Source organism: Lampetra fluviatilis, chromosome 38 (assembly GCF_964198595.1).
Source record: "Lampetra fluviatilis chromosome 38, kcLamFluv1.1, whole genome shotgun sequence".
In the NCBI taxonomy this organism is placed as follows: Eukaryota; Metazoa; Chordata; class Hyperoartia; order Petromyzontiformes; family Petromyzontidae; genus Lampetra; species Lampetra fluviatilis.
Genome location: NC_136312.1, coordinates 2,032,574 through 2,056,502, shown reverse-complemented (window position 1 = coordinate 2,056,502; position 23,929 = coordinate 2,032,574). Strand labels below are relative to the sequence as shown.

At 51.3% G+C, this 23,929-nt stretch overlaps 1 protein-coding gene across 1 annotated transcript in view; it reads left to right on the top strand.

The window, feature by feature from the left end:
• LOC144945673 (dual specificity tyrosine-phosphorylation-regulated kinase 4-like) overlaps positions 1-17,066 on the top strand; it is a 35,647-nt gene extending 18,581 nt beyond the window's left edge. Inside the window, exons 11-12 of the mRNA XM_078874240.1 lie at positions 16,812-16,872; positions 17,055-17,066. Of these exons, the coding sequence (XP_078730366.1) occupies positions 16,812-16,872; positions 17,055-17,066 (73 nt within the window). The remainder of the gene's footprint in view (positions 1-16,811; positions 16,873-17,054) is intronic.
• Positions 17,067-23,929: the final 6,863 nt, after the last annotated feature.

Below are 23,929 nucleotides of genomic sequence, written 5' to 3'. Positions count from 1 at the left end.
GTACACAGGAAGTCGTGGGTTCAATTCCGACCCTGATGAGATGTTAACTACCTCGCCTGGTACACAGGAAGTCGTGGGTTCAATTCCGACCCTGATGAGATGTTAACTACCTCGTCTGGTACATAGGAGGTCGTGGGTTCAATCACGTCCCTGACGATGCCTGCTGCTGCTGTGTATTTGGAGTCTGCCCAGCTCCTGTACCTAGCCTGGCACAGCAGTCAACGCATGGCAACTGCTGGGTCTGTCCCGTGACCTGCCAGCAGCGACCCTTCGACACTTCACGTGGCCTCAGAGTGCATGCACCTAGCCTGGCATAAGTGCCGTCGTGACGTCACAAGTGGGGTGGGACACGTGTCTGAGTAACAATTCATGAGTTCTGCGCGGGCCGTCATGGACAGCTTACCTAACTTATCCACACTACAAATTACAATCACCTTCACTGCCTACTCCCGTAGGCTTCTATATTATTTACGTCAACCCTTCTGCCAGATTTCCTACATCACATAAGCAGCTTACTTATCCACATTACAAATTGCAATCGCCTTCAGCGGCTACTCCCATAGTCTCCGACGTTACACGTCCCCACATTTCCCAATTCGCTTAAGAAACCACGCTTATCCGCACTACGCATTACAATCACACCTGCCGGCCACTCCCATTGAGCTCCCATTGGTCTCACGTTACCCACCCTCCACATTCCCCAGTTCACTTAAGAAACATAGCTTATCAATAGAGACACACAGAGAACCATAGTGATACATAGAGACCCATAGAGATACATATAGACCTATAGCGATACATATATACCCTAAGAGACACACAGAGACCCATAGAGACACACAGAAACCCATAGTAATACATAAAAACCCAAAGAGATACATAGAGACACACAGAGTTCCAGAGATACACAGATATACATAGTGACCCATAGAGACCCATAGTGATACATAGAGACCCACATAGATACAAAGAGACCGATATAGATACATATAAACCGATAGAGATACATAGAGACCCAGAGTGATACATAGAGACCCACAGATATACATAGAGACCGATATAGATACATAGAGACTGATATAGATACATAGAGACCCAGAGTGATACATAGAGACCCATAGAAAAACATAGAGACCGACAGGGACACATAGTAGCTCAACCAAGTGGCTGATAACATCATCACCATCGTGTGGAAATGTCCAGACACCCACAGAGACTCAGATTCACCACGCAGAGACCCGCAGACTCACCACACAGAGACCCACAGACTCACCACACAGAGAGACCCACAGACTCACCACACAGAGACCCACAGACTCACCACCACACAGAGACCCACAAACCCACCTCACACAGAGACCCACAGACTCAGCTCACACAGAGACCCACAGACTCACCACACAGAGATCCACAGACTCATCACGCAGAGACCCACAGACTCATCACACAGAGACCCACAGATTCATCACACAAAGACCGACAGACTCATCACGCAGAGACCCACAGACTAACCACACAGAGACCCACAGATTCATCATACAGATACCTACAGACTAACCACACAGAGACCCACAGACTCACCACCACACAGAGAGCCACAGACTCACCACACAGCCGTCAAACCATGGCAACTGATTTTTCGATTTAAAGCTTTCGTGACTGCAGGGATTCATCTTCTTGGTTCTTTCGGTAAAGTCACGTAGAAGGGAAGTAATAAAATAATAAAAATAAAACATAATAAAACAATTCTCACGACGTTTCGGCCACAACGCAAGCAGCCATCCTCAGGCGAAGAATGAAACACCCCAAGCTTGGAGCGTATATTTAAGCTGGGTTAGAGGGGGGGGAGGTGGGAAGAAGAGCGCCTAAACAAAATAATTTGCATATCAAGAGGAATTCAGCATATGGAAAATGCGTAGGAGGTGGGCGGGGGGGGTTCCAAATCAATACTATGCCCGTGCATTATGCAGGATTAGCAGCATCAAAGGGGGGGGGGGGGAAGGGGGGGAGCATTAACAAAGGAAAGGAATGTTAATAGTATGTAGCTGTAGTTACTAAACAGCCACGTAAAAAACTACAGTATAAACTGCATGACAAACTAAAGTATAAACTACATAGCATCATCAGTAAACTTACTATACTCTACAATAAGCTGAGTTACTAACAGTAAGTAATACATGAAAAATTCTACGTTGTAAAAAATTATATAATATGCTTCCATCTAAACTTTATTCTCTTACATCACACGCGTCTATACCGTACTATATACTTCCATAGGCAAAACCAACATTAAATTACATACTGTATTGCTATAAACCACCCTATACCTTATACATTTTTAATATAACACTATGTATTATTCTACCCACCCTAATGTGTATCAAAATGGTTTATTACGTCCTTCCAGTGATTGCTAAGCCAGAATCCATCTTCTCGGTTAAAATTGTCTCTGTGTTTGTAAATGTGGATCGCCTCATGTACGAATCTCTCATGATAGCCAGATGGCTTGCAGAGAACCTCTGTCTTGGAGAAGTCAATGTCATGTGAGCCCACTGAGTTGTAACAGTGATCTGCCACGGCTGAGGTGTTTGTCCTACAGTGTTTCAGGTCAGCTTTATGTTCACGGATGCGGTCCGAGACATGTCGTTTGGTTTCCCCAATGTAACTGCTACCACAGAGGCAACTTAGTTTGTAGACACCAGGGTACTGTATGTCTGGAACCACATCTTTTACAGACGGTACCAGATCACGGATTTTATGTACTGTGTTGAATCGGACCTGGATCTTGTGTTTAATCAGGATTTTGGAGATCTTTTTTGTGACCCCAGCAATGTAGGGTAAGGTGATGGTCTTGAAAGGCTCCTCAACAGGATCCTTCTTGGTGGTTGGAGTGATGGCTTTGCGGATTGTGTAGTCGGAGTAACCATTAGCCTTAAGAGCTTGGCGTACGTGTTTGAGTTCACTGGAAATGTGTTCATGGTCGGAGATGCATTGGGCTCTATGATATAGAGTCTTGATGAGGGAATTCTTCTGGGATGGATGGTGGTGGGAATCCGGTTTTAGATAAGCATCCGTGTGGGTGGCTTTCCTGTAGACGCCTGTAGACGCCCGACCTTATGGAAGAGGTACGTAGACGACACTTTTGTCATCTGGCCACATGGCCGGCCTGCTCTAGACCAATTTCTCGACCATATCAATTCCATACACCCAGCCATCAGATTCACCATGGAAGTCGAAAATGATGGCAAGCTACCCTTTTTGGATGTCCTCATCAAAAGGAGACCTGATGGTTCAATGAGCCACTCTGTCTACAGGAAAGCCACCCACACGGATGCTTATCTAAAACCGGATTCCCACCACCATCCATCCCAGAAGAATTCCCTCATCAAGACTCTATATCATAGAGCCCAATGCATCTCCGACCATGAACACATTTCCAGTGAACTCAAACACGTACGCCAAGCTCTTAAGGCTAATGGTTACTCCGACTACACAATCCGCAAAGCCATCACTCCAACCACCAAGAAGGATCCTGTTGAGGAGCCTTTCAAGACCATCACCTTACCCTACATTGCTGGGGTCACAAAAAAGATCTCCAAAATCCTGATTAAACACAAGATCCAGGTCCGATTCAACACAGTACATAAAATCCGTGATCTGGTACCGTCTGTAAAAGATGTGGTTCCAGACATACAGTACCCTGGTGTCTACAAACTAAGTTGCCTCTGTGGTAGCAGTTACATTGGGGAAACCAAACGACATGTCTCGGACCGCATCCGTGAACATAAAGCTGACCTGAAACACTGTAGGACAAACACCTCAGCCGTGGCAGATCACTGTTACAACTCAGTGGGCTCACATGACATTGACTTCTCCAAGACAGAGGTTCTCTGCAAGCCATCTGGCTATCATGAGAGATTCGTACATGAGGCGATCCACATTTACAAACACAGAGACAATTTTAACCGAGAAGATGGATTCTGGCTTAGCAATCACTGGAAGGACGTAATAAACCATTTTGATACACATTAGGGTGGGTAGAATCATACATAGTGTTATATTAAAAATGTATAAGGTATAGGGTGGTTTATAGCAATACAGTATGTAATTTAATGTTGGTTTTGCCTATGGAAGTATATAGTACGGTATAGACGCGTGTGATGTAAGAGAATAAAGTTTAGATGGAAGCATATTATATAATTTTTTACAACGTAGAATTTTTCATGTATTACTTACTGTTAGTAACTCAGCTTATTGTAGAGTATAGTAAGTTTACTGATGATGCTATGTAGTTTATACTTTAGTTTGTCATGCAGTTTATACTGTAGTTTTTTACGTGGCTGTTTAGTAACTACAGCTACATACTATTAACATTCCTTTCCTTTGTTAATGCTCCCCCCCTTCCCCCCCCCCCCTTTGATGCTGCTAATCCTGCATAATGCACGGGCATAGTATTGATTTGGAACCCCCCCCGCCCACCTCCTACGCATTTTCCATATGCTGAATTCCTCTTGATATGCAAATTATTTTGTTTAGGCGCTCTTCTTCCCACCTCCCCCCCCTCTAACCCAGCTTAAATATACGCTCCAAGCTTGGGGTGTTTCATTCTTCGCCTGAGGATGGCTGCTTGCGTTGTGGCCGAAACGTCGTGAGAATTGTTTTATTATGTTTTATTTTTATTATTTTATTACTTCCCTTCTACGTGACTTTACCGAAAGAACCAAGAACATGGCAACTGAGTTATTGTGGTGACGTCACCGCCACGAAGTGGTGAATGGCGAATGTTGATGTGTGTGGGCTTGTGTGTGAGTGTGGTGGTGAGTATGATGGTGAGTGTGATGGTTAGTATGAGGGTGAGTATGATGGTGAGTGTGGTGGTGAGTGTGATGGTGAGTGTGATGGTGAGTGTATCATGGTTAGTGAGTAATACTGAGTGTGAGTTTGACTAATTCTCCCCCCTCTCCCTCTCGCTGTCTCTGCTTTCCCCCATAACTACCTCGCCTGGTATACAGGAGATTGTGGGTTCGATCCCGACCCTGATGCCTGCTGCTGTATATTTGGAGTTTGCCTGCCTCTGTCTCTCCCCGTGGTCGCGTGGATTTTTCTCCGGTTCCTCCGGTTTTTCCCTCCACGTTTAGAAACATTCGTTTAAAGTTTTGACTTGACTACAGGAATTCATATTCTTGGTTCTTTCGGTAAAGTCACGTAAATAGAAAACAAAAAAATCTATATTCTTTTTCAAATAAAAAAAATTAAATAGAAAATAAGATAAAATGAAAATAATAAAAGCTATTGATCATATTTACTTTATTTTTATGAATTTGATTTTTATTTCATTTTTTTTTACATGACTTTACCGAAAGAACCAAGAATATGAATATTCGTTGAAAGTATTTGGCTGCTATAATTTACACGTGACGATGAGCCACTTCGTTGAGCTGACATTGGTGCCAAGTCGCTCCTGAAAAAGAGATGTTTAGCTCAGTGAACCTTACCTGGTGAAATGAAAATCGTTGAGACTTTATTCGAGTTTTCTCTCTCCTTCCCGAGTACAACAACAAGCAGGAGCAGGGGGAGGAGCATTCTCCACGAAGTGGTGGTGACGACACCACGGCGCTTGTGCCACGATATGTGCACCACAGATATCCATCACATAGAGACTCATATAGTCATCACACATAGACCTATACACTCACCACGCACAGACCCTCAGACATGCACAGATAACCATAGACTCATCACAGAGAATCACAGACTCAAACAGACCCACAGACTATCCAACAGAGACGCAGAGACTCACCATGCAGATAACCATAGACTCACCACACAGATGCCCATAGACTCACCACACAGAGACCTATAGACTCGTCACACAGAGACCCATAGATGATTCACACAGGGACCCATAGAGTCATACAAAAACGCATAGACTTATCACACAGAGAACCACCGACTCAAACAGACTAGCACAGAGCCCTATAGACTCCCAAAACAGAGACACATAAACTCACCACACAGAAACCCATAGACTCACCACAGAGATCCATCGACAGACCCAAGGGCTTGCATGTGAATGTGTGGTGATGTAGTTGAAGGTGGAGGAGGGTTACCAGCCCTCGCACCCATCCAGAACTCCCTGTGGCCACTGTGGTGGCTGCGAGGCGACGTGAGGTTCACAGCTGGTCAGGGTTGGCGCCCCCCCCCCCTCAAAATGACATTGCTCACAACCACCGCTGCGTTATCGACCGTCACCATTCGCCAATAAGTGACAGTCACCACGGCGCCTGTGCCAGGCCAGGTGCACTTTGAAGCCACGTGAAGTGTCGAAGGCTCTTTTTCGATTTAAAGCTTTCGTGACTGTAGGGATTCATCACATATAAATTAGCAAAATATGTAACTAAACAAATACAGCCTTACATCGGTAGGACATCATCATTCATAAGAAATTCAGAACATCTTGTGAATATGACCAAATATATTAAACTTAACCCTAATGATATTTTGGTGAGTTTTGATGTGATTTCGCTATTCACCAAGGTTCCAGTGAGCGAGTCGCTTAAATTACTTGATACACTGGTAAAGAATACAGGTTTACCAAAAGATATTCCGAAACTCGCAGACCATTGTTTAAATAACACTTACTTCTTATGGAGAGGCGAATTCTTTAAACAAAGGGAGTGAGCAGCAATGGGCTCTCCTTGATCTCCTGCTATAGCAAATTTGTACATGGAAAACTTTGAAACCAGAGCACTTGCCTCGAGCACATTAAAACCATCCTTTTGGTTTAGATATGTGGATGACACTTTGGTTGTCTGGCCACATGGTAAAGATACACTTAACGATTTTCTAAATCATCTCAATGCACAAAACCCGGCCATTCAGTTCACCATGGAAACGGAGGTGAATAACACACTCCCGTTCCTGGATATTTTACTTGGGCATGGCCTAAATGGTAACATAACACACAGCGTTTACAGAAAGCAAACGCACACTGATGCCTATCTGAATGCAGATTCGCATCACCACCCAGCTCAGAAATCCTCTCTTATCAAGACGCTCATACATCGGGCTAAAACAGTGTCAGATGGTGAAAGTCTAGTGAGAGAGATTAAACATGTTAAAGAAGCACTAAGACAGAATGGCTACAATAATGCTCAAATTAACAGAGCACTAAATGCCAAATCACGATCGCAAAGCAACACTGCTGAAAGCGATCAGATTATTAAAACAATAAAAATACCATTTATCTCCGGAGTAAATGACAAATTAGCCCGTGTTTTGCAAAAGCAAAACATTACAGTAAGATTTGGTACGGTACACAAAATTCAACAACTAGTAACGTGCACTAAAGACGAATTACCTAAATTATCAACAGTAGGTGTATATCGGATTAATTGTGTATGTGGCAGATGCTATATTGGACAGACAGGGCGTAACGTTAGTGTAAGACTAAAAGAACACCAGAGAAATATTAAATTATCACAAACACAACTGTCGGCAGTGGCAAAACATGCATGCCAACAGGGACACTCAATTGATTTTGACAACGTTGAAGTGTTGTGTAAAACTAGTTACTACTGGCAAAGACTAATTAGAGAATCGATTGAAATTGAGAGAAACAGAAATAACTTTAATCACTCAGAGAGCTACAGGCTTAATGCGGCCTGGAAGCGTATTATTAAATAAGATACATTACAATTCCTTATAAGGGAAACAAACACTAACTGATTACTAATGTAGCATAATCACAATAAAGCACATTCCAAATGATTACTACTCTACAACTCGCATCGTAACAATAGCCCGATTACTAATCTAGTATATAATTACAATAACTCCCCCCTCAAATCTTTGCACCTGATGAGTTAATGAGTTAATGATGACGTCACCCTGCTGCTGCTCTATATAAGAACGGGAGACACAGCATCGCCTCACCATTCTGGCGAATTGCCCGATGAGGGCCCCGACCGCGGCTGGTTTGTATCTACTGTGTCTCTGCTGGTGTCGTGTCTAGTCTCGGCTCCCTGGCTGCCTGGCCAGTGGCAGCCTCGCAGGCCCGCGGGGCCATGGCGACCAAGCGATCCGGGGTGGTGAGCCAAGAGGCGGAGGATGGTGCGATGAGACGGCCTGGAGGAGGGAGACCCGCAGAGGAGAGGGACGAGGCGCGAGCGTCGACCTCGAGGCGAGCGGAGGAGGACGCCTGGTGGCAGCGGGCGAGGAAGGGAGAGGAGCCGACGAGGAGTGGGATGGTGTCGGCCAGCCCAGGAGAGGAGGCGGAGGAAGCACCGAGCTCGGCGGGCCTGCAGGCGCAAGGTGCCCAAAGCGACGCTGTCCAGGCAAGTCCTGGACCTGTGGGGGCAGGGCGGCCCCAGGAGCGCGCAGGGCGGTGGCGCGGAGGTTCGGCAGGGAACTTCACCCCGCTACACGCTAAGAGGCATAACTGCGTGCGGGTGTCCTTTAAGGAGGACGTGCCAGAGGAGGTCACGATCGACAGACCGAGGTTCGTGCGGTCAGTGATGGTCGAAACTCTGAAGGTGGATCCGGCAGATCTGTTTTGCTTGATAGCCTTGCCAGGTGGCAGGGCTTTTGACGTGAGCTTTAAGACAAGCAACTTACTGCAGCGTTTTATGACTTTGTTCGAGGAGAAGGCGGGGGAAAGGCCACTGTCACTGCTGAAGCTCCAACTGCTCTCTGAGCTCGATACAAAAGTGGTCACCATATTTTTGTACAACGAAGCTCTGCCAGACCACGACGTCGAGGTGTGGCTGAGGCAGCACTGCCTGGTGCTTTCGGACAGTAAGCGGGTCCAAGACTCTTTAGGGATCTGGACGGGCGCCAGGCAATGGCGAGTGAGGTTGGGAACGGCAGAAGGGGCTCTGCAACACATCCCGAGCGCCCTGAACATTGGTGGCAATAGGGGCTACGTGGTGTATGCGGGGCAGCCGAAGCTCTGCAGGCGATGTGGGGGGAGTGGCCATCTGGCTGCAGCGTGCGAGGCACGGATATGTTACCGATGCAAGGCACGAGACCACGTTGTGGCAGAATGCTGCGCCCCGGCATTGTGCAACCTATGTGGGAATAAAGACCACCTGTACAGGGACTGCCCGCTGTCATACGCAAATAAGGTCCGCGCACATAGGAGCAGGGTGTCGGATGGAGAAGGGGAGGTGGCCGAGGACGGGCTGAAACCAACGCAGCCCGGCGGGAAGATGGAGGACGGGGGTGGAGAGGTGGGCAGGCAGGGTACGCCACTGCAGGACGAGAGGGAGGAGGGGGAGATGACATCGGAGGAAGACGCGGATCCCACGGGGCGGCAGGTGGAGCACCCTGGGGACAAGGACGAGGAGCCCGTGGGAAAACCCCCCGACCCAGCGGTGGTTGACTGGGCGGAGGCGGTGGAGGCGGGGGAAGACGGAGAGGAGCAGCAGAGGGAGAGCACCAGGAGGGAGAAATTCAAGAGGGTGGTGAAAAGGAAGCAGAAAGCGCCGCGTGGCCCAGCGAGGTCGACCCGCAAACGGGACCTGGAGGCAACAGACTCCTCGATAGACGCGAGGTCGTCGGAAGATGGTGCTGTGGCGGCTAAGACCAACCAGGGAAGAGGGCTGCCCAAGGAGCCTAGGAGAGGGGAACAATTGCAGGGATTGGCTGACACAAACCTGTATGAACTATTGGACGACGGGTCTGGGTAGGGAGAGACAATTCTGGGTATGGACCTTACCGTAGCATCAGTAAACGTGAGGGGAATGTGGGGCAGGGCTAGGAGGGGGGCCATTCTACATTATCTACGGTCCCTGAAAAAGGACGTTTACTTTTTACAGGAGTGCCACTTGCCATACTCCCTTGGTCGAGAGGATCTGGCTAGGGACTGGGAGGGACACTGCTTCTGGTCCGGAAGCAATGTTAATAGGTGCTCAGGAGTGGTTATCCTCCTAGGTAGAAAGAACATAGAGGTGCAGGAGGCCCGAGAAGTGGTCCCGGGACGACTCCACTATGTCGATGTTGCATATGGTGGGGCGGCGGTCCGGCTGATCAATGTGTACGCCCCCACAGGCTCTCCGGAACGTGTGGAGTTGCTAGAGAACGTGGCAGCCTTGCTGCTAACACGAAGACACATCGTCATGGGGGGTGATTTTAATTGCCCTCTAACCCTGGCGGACACGCGGCCAGTCGCCGGATGTCGAAAGTTGGACCCCTCCTCTAGGAGGCTGGGGGCTTTGGTTGGAGATTTTGATTTGATTGACGCTTACCGGTCGTTACACCCAAAGCGACCAGGGTTCACGTGGTCGAGTTGTTTGGGAACCGCGCACTCGAGGATTGATTTCCTCTTTGTATCTGCCAAGGTTAAAGTGGAGAGAGTGGAAAACGAACCTTTCTCTTTTTCTGACCATAAGATGATAGCGGGGGGGTTCAGAATCCCAGATGGGCTGAGGTTGGGAAGGGGAATCTGGCGCATGAACTCGGGACTGCTGGAGGACAAAAAGGTGGTGGAAGAATTTGTCAGGCAGTACGAGGAATGGAGGAGCCTGCGGTGCTGCTTTGGCACGATAGCTGAATGGTGGGGAATGGTGAAGGGGCGAATTAAGTCCTTTTTCCAGTCCCAGAGTAGAAGGAGGAGCGTAGGGGTTGTGTTGCGGGGATTGAATGAGAGATTGGAGGGAGCATATAAACTGATGGAACTGGGATTCCCCGTCATGGGAGAAATAAAGCAACTAAAAGATAGGATCTCTGCGGTGTGGGAGAAGCAGGCCGCGCAACTTGCATTCAGGGCTCGGGTGAAGGCGGTCGAGGAGGGTGAGCGTTGCACGCGTTTTTTCTTTAAGAAGTGCAGGAAAGCGGACAACACAATCCGAGAATTGGTATGTCCCAGGTTAGGTAGACTCAAGAACACAGAGGGGATAACGGAGGCCGCCAGGGGTTACTACAAGGAATTGTACAGGAGCAGGCCATCAGACGAGGGGGCGCGGAGCACACTGCTAGGGGGGGTAGATAGGGTTATTGAGGCTCCAGAGGAGATAAACAAGCATATCCAGAGGGCAGAATTGGATGAGGTGGTGGGGGGATTACGTCGGCACAGTGCACCAGGTTTAGATGGGATACCGGCTGAATTCTATGTTACGTTTTGGAGTACCCTCAGGGACGACATGTGGCAGATGTATAAGGAAATTACGGAGGAAGGCCCTGTGCCAGATTCAATGACAAGAGGGGTCATAACCCTTATATACAAGGGGAAGGGGGAGCGCAGCGACCTCGGGAGCTGGCGCCCGATCACCCTGCTGAACACCGATTATAAAATCCTGGCCAAAGTTATCGCGGCGCGTCTGGGGAAGGTGGTGGGGGAGGTGGTGGGGTCGGACCAGAAGTGTGCGGTTCCGGGCAGGCGGATATCCGATAACCTCGTTCTGTTGAGGGAGGTGGTGGAAACCACTGTGGAGAGGGGTAATTCATTGGGTCTACTCAGTTTGGATCAGGAGAAGGCATTTGATAGCATCTCGCACGATTATTTGTTTGCGGTTTTGAGGCAAATGGGGGTGGGGAAACAGCTTATAGACTGGATAGGGAAGCTATATCATAAGCTCACAGGTAGCCTGCTAATAAATGGAGTCCTCTCGGAAGGGTTTCCAATTGGGTCCGGTGTGCGGCAGGGGTGCCCGATGTCGCCGGTGTTATTCATAATGTGTATGGAGCCTTTTTCCCAGGCTGTCAGGGGAAGTCAGCTGATTAGAGGGGTGAGCATGCCAGGGTGTGCGGAACCAGCAAAAATTGCAACATATATGGACGATGTTGTCATTTTCTGTGGGAATGTTGCTTCAGTATGGGAGGCCCTAAGACTTGCGGATAGATTATTTTTGGCCTCAGGATTAAAGGTGAATGTAAGCAAAAGTGAGCTGCTGATATTCGGTGACCCCAGGTTATTTGAGGGCCGCCCGCCAGGTATAACGGTCCAGGGTGAGGGGATCAAAATCTTAGGAGTCACGTTCTATAGGGAGGACTCGGCGACTAAGAATTGGCGGGGAAAAGAGTGCATGGTGAGAGGCAGGCTGGCTGGTTGGGCAGACAGGCGCCTTTCAATGGAAGGTAGAATGTTGGTTTTGAGGGTGGAAATCCTCCCGGTACTCATCTACCTACCAGGGGCGCAAATGGCAAAAAGGTTGGAGCGCCTGTTTTTCAAGTTCATCTGGGGGGGAGGGATGAACCGAGTGAAGAGAGAAACAATGTACAAACGTGCTGAGAACGGTGGGAGGGGGGCCCCGAATGTCGTGTGCATCCTTAACACGATTTTTGTCTGTAATACGCTGCGACTATATTTCTCCAATGGGCTCCAGGTGAAAGCCTCATTATGTTCGGTATAGGCTGGCGTGGCTCCTGAGACGGCTAAGCATGGCGTCGTTGCCGCGCAGCACCCCCCTGGCTTGGCCTCAGGGGTGGTTGTGCACCGCGGTAAATGAATACATCACGAAGTACGAGCCGGACCGGACGCGAGGGTCGTGGGTTCCCAGGGAAGTCCTGGCGGAAATGTCGAAAAAGGAGGTCTGCACAGAGGTGCCAGGTGCTCGGGGTACCCGGGCACGACAAATTTGGGAAAACGTAGCATCGGCAGCCCTGACCAAAAGGCAGCGGGACTTATCCTGGCTGGCCGCATGGGACAGGCTGGAGTGCAGACTATTTATGTGCTCCCGCAGATTGGCCCGCTCACCTGATTGCCCGAGAGGCTGCGGCCTGGGAGAGAGCGCTGCTCATGCCCTCGTACAGTGCCCATTTGCCCAGGAGGTGTGGGAGTTAAGCCGACCCCTGCTGTCCCATTTTTGCCCCGTAAAGGCCACAGCGCCTAATATGATTTGGGGGATGTTCAGGCAGAGAGCGGGTGGGGTCTGGGCTCAGGCATGGGCCGTCATAGGTGCCGTAAAAGAGGCCCTGTGGATGGCGCGCCAGAAACTGATTAAGGGCGCCTATATGTCGCCTCCCGAGGTGTGCCGACTGGCCAGGGGGCTGTTGGAGAGGGTGGTGGAGGTGGAGCGGGCGACAGCGGGCGGAGCAGCCACGGGCGCGAAGTGGCGGTGGCCGCTGCCCAAGTACGGGATGGGCTAATTCGAAACGACCCCCCCCCCCCTTTCGAGAATGAGTGGATGAACGTACCCCCCCCCCCTTTTTTTTTGCGATGGTGAATTTTTGTTTTTTTCTGAGTGAAGGGTGTGAAAGAGGGGAACTTGATCGCGGCGTAGCTCGGTGCGTCGGCAGTGAAGGGGATCCCCTGTTCCCGTTACGTTTGTGATTTTTCCGGTCCTATTGGCTGTACAAAGCAGAGGGCTGCTCCTGCTTGAAAGGAAATAAAAACCTTAAATCGCGTGTCTCTGCTGGTGTCGTGCCTAGTCTCGGCTCCCTGGCTGCCTGGCCAGTGGCAGCCTCGCAGGCCCTCGGGGCCATGGCGACCAAGCGATCTGGGGTGGTGAGCCAAGAGGCGGAGGATGGTGCGATGAGACGGCCTGGAGGAGGGAGACCCGCAGAGGAGAGGGACGAGGTGCCCCTATCTCCGGTTGTAGCCAACGTTTTCATGGAGAAATTTGAGACTGACGCCATCCAGACTGCCACTCTATGCCAGACCTTATGGAAAAGGTACGTAGATGACACTTTTGTCGTCTGACCACATGGCCGGCCTGCTCTAGACCAATTCCTCGACCACATCAATTCCATACACCCAGCCATCAGATTCACCATGGAAGTCGAAAAAGATGGCAAGCTACCCTTTTTGGATGTCCTAATTAAAAGGAGACCTTATGGTTCATTGAGCCATTCTGTCTACAGGAAAGCCACCTATACGGATGCTTACCTAAAACCGGATTCCCACCACCATCCATCTCAGAAGAACTCCCTCATTAAGACTCTATACCATAGAGCCCAATGCATCTCCGACCAGGAACACATTACCAGTGAACTCAAACACATACGCCAAGCTCTTAAGGCTAATGGTTACTCCGACTACACAATCTGCAAAGCCATCACTCCAACCATCAAGAAGGATCTTGTTGAGGAGCCTTTCAAAACCATCACCTTACCCTACATTGCTGGGGTCACAAAAATGATCTCCAAAATCCTGATTAAACACAAGATCCTGGTCCGATTCAACACAGTACATAAAATCCGTGATCTGGTACCGTCTGTAAAAGACGTGGTTCCAGACATACTGTACCCTGGCGTCTACAAACTAAGTTGCCTCTGTGGTAGCAGTTACATTGGAGAAACCAAACGACATGTCTCGGACCGCATCCGTGAACATAAAGCAGACCTGAAACAGGGTAGGACAAACACCTCAGCCGTGGCAGATCACTGTTACAATTCAGTGGGCTCACATGACATTGACTTCTCCAAGACAGAGGTTCTCTGCAAGCCATCTGGCTACCATGAGAGATTCGTTCATGAGGCGATCCACATATACAAACACAGAGACAATTTAAACCGAGAAGATGGATTCTGGCTCAGCAATCATTGGAAGGACGTAATAAACCATTTTGGATCTTAACTGATTGTTGTTCACGTTTACGGTGACTTTCAGACCGCAGTCCACTCACTGGCATTGACTGTATCTTGTGTTCTCCACAGGGAATGCATTATTTGCTCCGCTGGGGGTCTCCTTCTACCGCTCTCCCATTGACATGTTTCGTGGCTTCTACATACTATTAACATTCCCTCCCTTTGTTAATGCTACCCCCTCCCTTTGATGCTGCTAATCCTGCATAATGCATGGGCATAATATGACTTTAAAACCCCCCCGCCCACCTCCTACGCATTTCCCATAAATATGCGAAATTCCTCTTGATATGCAAATTATTTTGTCAAGGCGCTCTTCTTCCACCTCCAACCCAGCTTATATATACGCTCCAAACTTGGCAGTGTTTCATTCTTCACCTGAAAACGACTGCTTGCGTTGTGGCCGAAACGTCGTGAGAATAATTTTATTATGTTTTATTTTTATTATTTTATTACTTCCCTTCTACGTGACTTTACCGAAAGAACCAAGAAGATGAATCCCTGCAGTCACGAAAGCTTTAAATCGAAAAGACAAATAGTTCACTACTTTAGTCCGCCGGTGTGTTGAAGAGTGAAACCACAACATTTACAATTTTTGAATACGACGTTTCGCTGGTAATTGCATCCAGCTGGCAATTCGCCAGAATGGTGAGGCTCTGCTGTTGCTCCCGGTCTTAAATAGAGCAGCAGCGATCTAACGCAAAAACTGTATTATGAATAATATTGGTCGCGAAAGCCTACGTGTGTACATGATTGAATTTAGAAGACTGCTTCCCGCGAAGAAGAAGCCACGTTAGCATCGCAACTGAAACAAGACGGCTGCGTATGATGGCCTTGGACGCTTATCTCGCTGACCTCAGGATATATTTGATGCTTAATTTTACAGTTGGAGCCTTTGGCATTTACTGTTGTTATTATGATGATGATTATGTATTACTACGCTTGTCTACGGAGTGGGGGTGTAGGGAGCTCTCGGTAGAGGTAGTACCTTTGTTTTCTGGTAGCTGCACTCAATTTTTGAGTGGACGGAAACACTGGTCCTCATCCATCTCCTAAATCTCTGACGTCTGGCTCCTAGTGCCACACCCCGGTAAACCGCTTCAGCTGGCGGGCAAAACGACGTGAGGGGGTGATGTCAACACTGCATCACTGGGCGAATGAACTCCCACGACGGAGTCACCGGCCAGGGCGGAAGGGTCTCGTTAGGACCCAACAGCCAAGTGTTCGGGATTAAGGCGCGCCACTTCGTTACTGTGGACTGCGGCTGTGGCCTACCAGCTATGGTTTGAAATAGCAGGGAAGGTGGATCTCTTCAGCCTTGGAAGGCCGTCTACCTAGGAGAAGGAAACTCTGATGTAAAACCTACGGCCCGAGGACCTCGCTGTCACCGTCCCAGCTTGCCAGGCCATGGCAGACGAACCCCGGGTTTAAAGGGTGGGGTCAGTTCTGCGCACACTGCACTCCACTTGAAAGCTCCTTTGCGCAGGCAAGAAGCAAATCTTCACGTCTACCCCCCCCCCCCCCCGGTCTTACTAAGTCCTGTAGCGATGGGAAAGGGGCGAACTCGGCAGGTGTAAGATGACACTGGCAGCCGCAGTCTCAATCCTGCATGCAGGTGGCTCAGGCGCAAGTGGTCGTCTGATGATGACCTGGAAACGACATCATCACCCGGCAGCACCCTGAGCGACCAAGCAGCCTTTTCTAGGGACAGCACTGCTTGCTCCACACGGAGAGGGGCCTAGAAAAGGTGGCTTAAACAAAGCTCGTCTCCTCCTCCCTCAGTTGGCTTACCGCGGTCAACGGGCATCTTCATATGCGGTCGAATTACATCAAAGAATCGACGGCGCATCCCACTCGCCTTAAAAGGTGGGAAAAGACTCAAACTCGCATGCTGGAACATCAGAACCATGCTAGACTCAGCTGACAGCACTCGACCTGAGCGACGATCTGCTTTAATTGCACACGAACTCGCTCGGCTGGATGTTGACATCGCCGCCCTCGGCGAAATCCGCTTTTCAGGGGAAGGCAGTCTGAGGCAGCATGGCGCAGGTTACACTCTCTACTGGTCAGGTAAACCAGCGACAGAGAGACGCCGTTCAGGTATCGGCTTCATGATCAGGGACTCTATCGCTACCAAGCTTGCAAGCCTGCCAACTGGTCACTGACCGCATCATCTCAATGCGTCTGCCACTTCGTGACCAACAACACGCAACGCTGCTCAGTGTGTACGCTCCAACTCTCCAGGCAGATCCCGCTGATAAAGACAAGTTTTACTCCGACCTACGCAGCCGTCTGCAGGATATCCCAGCTGACGACAAGATTGTCATCCTTGGCGACTTCAACGCCAGAGTGGGCAGAGACTCGGAAACCTGGAGAGGCGTACTTGGAAGGCACGGCGTGGGCAGCTACAACGACAATGGACGCTTGTTACTTGAACTCTGTGCGGAACAGCAGCTTTACATTACCAACACCATCTTCCAGCAGAAAATCCTTGTGCGCCAGCGTGACCTAAAAGATGTCTTTCACACCAGGGTAATGCCTAGCGCTGAGTGTCACACAGACCACCGTCTTGTCCGCTGCAAACTCAGCTTTCACTTTAAACCCAGACCAAGGAACGGTGGCGCCCCGAGGAAGAAGCTCAAAGTCTGCAGCCTTCAGTCTGCCGCAGTCAAAGCAGCTTTCCAGAAAAGCCTACGATCTAGGCTAGAGGAACCGAGCTGCCTAGGAGACTCGCCTCCGGTTCCTGAAGTGCTGTGGGACCGCATCAAAACTGTTGTTCTGCAAACATCTGAAGATACCCTCGGATTCTCCACGATGAAAAACCGAGATTGGTTCGATGAGAACAACTTAGAAGTCCAGGAGCTGCTGTCAAAGAAGAGATCAGCACACCAGGCCCACCTGGCCCGACCATCCTGCCCGCACAAAAAAGCAGCCTTCCGCCTGGAATGCAGCACCACCCAGCGCAAGCTTCGAGAGATTCAGAACGAGTGGTGGACCAACCTCGCAGTAAAAACTCAGGTTTGCGCTGATACTGGCGACTACAGGGGATTCTACGAAGCTCTAAAAGCGGTATATGGCCCCTCGTACCAAATCCTGAGCCCCCTGCGGAGTGCAGACGGGAAAGAACTGCTCACTGAAAAGGACTCAATCCTGAACCGCTGGTCTGAGCACTTCTACACGCTCTTCAATGCTAGCCGCTCAGTCCAAGAACCAGCGATTGACCGCATCCCACAACAACCAGTGAAAACCGAACTGGATGTGGCACCAACATTACAAGAGACTGAGGAAGCCATTAAACAGCTGAAGAGTGGTAAAGCTGCAGGAGTTGATGGCATCCCTCCTGAAGTATGGAAGAACGGAGGCCCAGCACTGCACACCAAACTCCATGAATTCTTCGTCTGCTGCTGGGAGCAGGGTAAACTCCCTCAAGATCTCAAAGATGCAGTCATCATCACCCTGTACAAGAACAAAGGGGAGAAATCAAACTGTTCCAATTATCGTGGCATAACACTTCTGTCCGTCGCCGGAAAAATCCTCGCAAGAGTACTGCTGAATAGGCTGGTACCCGCAATAGCTGAAGATCACCTCCCAGAGACCCAGTGTGGCTTTAGAGCCAACCGGGGAACCACAGACATGGTGTTTGTCCTGAGGCAGATTCAGGAAAAGTGCCGGGAGCAAAACAAAGCGCTGTACGTCACTTTTGTGGACCTGACAAAAGCGTTTGACACCGTGAGCAGGCAGGGACTTTGGAAAATCCTGGACAAGCTAGGCTGCCCACCGAAGTTCCTCACCATGATCGTCCAGCTTCATGAAGACCAGCTTGGACAAGTCAGACATAGCAACAATCTCTCGCAGCCCTGCCCTATTGCAAACGGCGTGAAACAGGGATGTGTTCTTGCTCCCACGCTGTTCACCATTTTGTTCAGCATGATACTCCAGCAGGTCACAGAGGACCTCGACGACGCTGATGGCGTATACATCCGTTTTCGTCTCGACGGGAGCGTGTTCAACCAGAGGCGTTTGCAGGCCCACACAAAGACCATGGAGCAAATGATCAGGGAGCTGCTTTTTGCTGACGATGCCGCCCTCCTTGCTCACACAGAGGCAGCTATGCAGCGAATTACGTCCTGTTTCGCGAAAACAGCTCAGATCTTCGGCCTTGAAGTCAGCCTGAGGAAGACTGAAGTTCTTCATCAGTCCGCACCCCATGAGGAGCACCATCCACCAAGCATCTTCATTGAACAAACAGAACTGAAAGCTGTCCACCAGTTCAGCTACTTGGGGTGCGTGATCTCGTCTGACGCCAAGATCGACAACGAAGTCGACAACAGGCTGGCCAAGGCAAACAGTGCATTTGGCAGACTATACAAACGTGTCTGGAACAACAGAAACCTTAAAAGAGCCACAAAGGTCAACGTCTACAAAGCTGTTGTGCTGACCACTCTCCTGTATGGCGCCGAGTCCTGGGTCACGTACCGTCGTCACCTGATTCTCCTCGAGCGTTTCCATCAGTGCTGCCTCCGCACAATCTTCAATATTCACTGGAGTGACTTCGTCGCCAACACTGAAGTCCTCAAGTCAGCGAAGGTCATCAGCATCGAGTCCATGGTCCTCAAGACACAGCTTCGTTGGGCAGGGCACATCACCAGGATGGAGAACCACCGCTTACCTAAGATTGTGCTGTATGGGGAACTGTCCTCTGGCCATCGCGACATAGGGGCACCACGAAAGCGATACAAAGACTCCCTGAAGAAGTTCCTCACTGCTTGCTGCATCGATCACCGTCAGTGGGCAACACAAGCAGCTGATCGCAACTCCTGGCGGCACAGTCCACCAGGCCACCTCCTTCTTCGAAGATACCCGCAGGGCCCGTATGGAGGACAAAAGGAGAAGGAGGAAGAACCATGATCCCTCAGCACCCATCTCAGATGAGACCTATACTTGCAGCTGTTGTGGCAGGACCTGCTTGTCCCGCATAGGCCTCTTCAGCCACCAGCGTGCCTGCAGAAGACGTGGATGTCCTTCCTAGATCTTCGTTCGCGAAGCCAAGCCATGAGGTGAGGCTACGGAGTGACGCCTCACTGTGTTCACGTGCACGCGTGGCTTTTCTCCAGGTGCTCTGGTCTCCTGCCACGTGTGTAAATGCTCCTCAGTAATTGGCAGAAAACCAACTCAAACAATGTTTTAACCTATGAGACCTCCTTTACCAGTGGCAGCGAATAGGTGCATATCATTATCATCATCATCAGAGTTGTTTATTTTTGTTTGCATTTTGACTTCTTGTGTTGAGGTTATTGCAAACATGATGCCTTGTATAAAGGTGTCAGATTTTGTACCAGTTAAAAAGGTTGCGGATTTTTGCAGTATTGTGACATGCAGTTTGCGTGAATGACACTGTGTATATGTAGTGGTGGTGTTGACGTGCGCCGACTGTGACAGTGATGGATCACGGGGCGGCGCGGGGTGCGGGGTTGGGCACGCGTTGTGGGCGTGGTGTGGACGCGCGCGCCGGGAGTGACAGATGACGGGGCGGCGCGGCGTGGGTGGTGAGGCACGCTGAGATGTGGGAAAACAGGATCGTAGCCAGCGCCCAGTGATTGGTCGAATAGGATGGGTGCTCGCAGCGACGTCCGCAGGTGGGGTATAAAGGGGGACGCGCGAGAGCACTCGGGGAGAGTTACCCAGTTGAAGACCAGAAGACGGAGCTGAAGACCTAGTGCCCCGAGACCCCTAGTCCCGCCGTCCTTGTAGGGACCGGGGCCCTGTGTGGCTCGGAGGCGAGACTATGGGACCCAGGGTCCGACGCCCACGTGGGTCGGGCTGGGGACCCACAGTCAAGACGGACACCCCGGGCAGGGAGTGTCCCGAGTAGCTCAGGGGCGTTAGTCGCCGAGTAGCTAAGTGGGTGTTGGTCACCCGAGTAGCTAAGTGGGTGTTGGTCACCCGAGTAGCTCAGTGGGCGTTAGTCGCCAGGGTAGCTAAGTGGGTGTTTGTCACCCGAGATACTAAGTGGGTGTTAGTCACCTGTGAACGAGTTTGGTAAAATAAAGAGTGTGTTACCCGTGAAGTCGTCTCCCGCCGAGTTACTACATTACAACTGGCGTCAGAAGTAAACCTGTCTTCAAGAAGAATGGACACGAGGAAGACTACCCGTACCCACGAGCGAGGTCGGGACGACGACGGCGTACCGGGGACACCAACCTCGGGAGGAGAGGACGAGGAGTTGCCGCCGATTCAGCACTTCGCGGTGATGGCCGACGCTCCGCTCGCCTCCGACACCAGCCTCCAAGACGCACACTCCCGGTTGGCGGAGTTGCTACTCGCCGCCGCCGCTGTCTTGGCGGACATCTCCGTTCCGGCGAGCGGAAAAACGGCTGCGGGGTTGGTGGAGAAAGCGACGTTGGAGGGATCCCGCCAAAAGGCGCTTCGCGCCAAAAGTCTGGAAGTTGCCGCCGTTTTTGAGGGGCCGCCATCGATTGGCGGGAAGCACGGACACCACGTGGCCGGAGACCTCCGCTCAACGCAGCCCACGTCATCAGCGCGCGCCGGAGCTCTCCATTTTGCGCCTGACAACCGAGCCGACATTTAACACAACTACAGCGGAGCGCGAGAAAATCTCTCCGACGTCGACGACGATCGGGTCCTCCAGCAAAGATTGCCCGCGCTGTCGGCGTTCAAGGCGGATGGGGGCGACTGGGGAGCCTTCCAACGAAGGTTCCTCGCTCATCAGGAAATGTCGGGGTGGTCCGACACCACTGCCCTGCGTGCATTGCCAGCGATGCTCGACGACGACGCGCTTGCAGCCTTCACATCTGCTGCAAGGTCGTCCCGCTCTACGCTCCAGGCCGCACTACACCTGATGGCGAAGGTGTTCGGACCGCCCTCCACCTGTCGCCACCAGTTCTACGATCAGCGGAAGGTGGCTGGAGAAACGACGCTCGCCTATCGCACGGCACTGCTCGCCTTTGCGGACGCAGCTTTTCCCCGCATGGACAAGGAGGGGAAGGACGCCATGGTGACGGAGCAGCTGCTGGCGTTGGCCCACGAGTTGGGGGTCCCCATCAATGTGGCGGACGAAATGGATATCTGCTCCCTGGCGATCGCCACGAGCATTCACGCGTACGAGGTCCTCAAACGCAAGCCAGGGGTCGTCTGCAAATGGGCGGGGAACGCGGCACTGGCCGCCACGATCGCCGAACCTCAGCCAGCTGCGGATCAGGAGCAGGCCTTCGCTGCATCGCGTCCGGGGGAGTGGAGAACGGGAGGTCGTTCGCCCACACGTTCATCCCGCAAGCTGGAGCAACCGAAACCTACGACGTCCCTCGTCGTCTGCTACAACTGCGGCCTTCGGGGTCGCGTCGCAGCCGGGTGCCGGGCCCCGCGTCAGCGCGCCACAGGACCACGTCGGGACGACGACCAGGCCCACAAGTCATCCCAACAAAACCCGGCAAGTCGCGGCACCTCACACGTTCGGTCCACAAACACGGCACATTCGGGTCGCCGCTTGGCGGTGGGGGGTTCGCGGCTGGGTGCCGGGGGTTCACTTCGGCGAGGGGGGTCCGTACACGGCCCGCAAGCAGTCGAGTGGTCCGAATTGGCCCACAGGATAGTGGCTGCGTCGGCCGGGTCGTCCGTGGTAACGGTTTATTGACGGGGTTGAGGTCCGGGTGCTTGTGGACACGGGTGCGTCGGCCACTATCATCTCGGACCTTATTTATAACATTCTTCCCGTCCAAAGTAGACCCCTTCTGCCAGTGGACGTGCCATTTTATGCAGCGAATGGGGGATCCCTGGGGATCATCGGCCAGATTCGGGCGACTATTTGCATTGGTGACATCAAATTGGCGGGCCCTATTTTTGTATCATCATCGCTGGCCGTTCCCTGTTTGCTAGGTACGGACTTTTTGTCCAAAATGCCCATCAAAATTCTCATAGATCAGGCCTGCATTGAGCTTCCGTCGGGTCGGCGGGTTGCGTTCTTGACGAGCCCTACCAAAATACGCACGGTTTGTGCGACGGTGCAGGCGCTGGCAACTCAGACTGTACGGGTGCCCCCGGGATCGCAAATGTTGGTACCCCTTCGGTTGAGGAAACCACTCGAGGTGGGTGCGGAGGCACAGGGGGTGCTGTTGGGGCCGTCTAACAGGGCCAGAAGGGGCCTCGACTTAGCGGTTGCTCAAACCATGGTGAGAGGGGACAGTGAGCCGTTCGTAATGGTCCTGAATACGGGGTCGCAGCCGGCCGTAATTGCGCAGGGAACGGTGCTGGTTCACGCCGCGCCGCTACCCGTTGAGGAACGGCTCGTGGCTCAAGCAGATTTCACTGTCGAGTCGCATCCTCCAAGTGATGAGGGGACTGAGTGGTTGGACTCGTTGTGTGCCGGTTCTGCTAACTTGTCCAAGGTGCAATTGGGAGCATTGAGGGGTTTGCTACTCGAGTTTGCTGACGTGTTCAGCAAACATAAGTACGATATCGGCTGCACTGACCTGTTGCGCCACCACATAGCTACAGGGGACGCGGCCCCTATTCGTCAGAATCCCTTCCGGCTCAGCCCAGCCGAGAAGGAGCATGTGCAATCGGCGGTTAATGATATGTTGGCGGCCGATATCATTTCGCCCTCTTCTAGTCCGTGGGGTGCTCCTATTGTCCTAGTAAAAAAACAGGACGGGTCCTTGCGGTTTTGTGTCGATTTCCGCCGCTTAAACAAAATCTCGATGGCGGATGCGTATCCGCTCCCCAGGATGGATGAGTCGCTGGATGCCTTGGCGGGAGCACAGTTTTTTTCCACACTCGATCTGCTTTCCGGATTTTGGCAATTGCCACTCTAACGAGTCTAAACCTAAAACCGCTTTCCGGACACCTGGTGGCCTATTTGAATTCAACCGTTTGCCCATGGGCTTACATTCCGCTCCCGCCACGTTCCAGAGACTCATGGAATTGGTTTTGTCGGGCCACCAATGGGATACCTGTTTGATTTATCTCGACGATATCATCGTCTTTAGTCGGACTTTTGAGGAGCACCTCCAGCGACTGAGAGCGGTGTTCCTCAGGATGCGTTCCGCTAAGCTTAAATTTAAACCGGCTAAATGTTTTCTGCTTCGGGAATCGGTCAGGTATTTGGGCCATATCGCGAGTCGTTCAGGGATCTCGACGGACCCTGCTAAGACGCACTGCGTCAGCTCATGGCCAACGCCAACCTCGGTCACGGAGGTTCGCAGTTTTATTGGTTTCGCCTCCTATTACCGTCGTTTTGTCAAGCAGTTTGCCACCATAGCCAGGCCCCTGCACGCTTTGACGGCTAAGGGTGTGCGGTTTCACTGGGGGGCGGAAGAGGAGGCTGCGTTCTGCTCCCTTCGTGACGCCTTGGTGCAGGCTCCCCCCTTGTGTTACCCCGATTTCACACAAC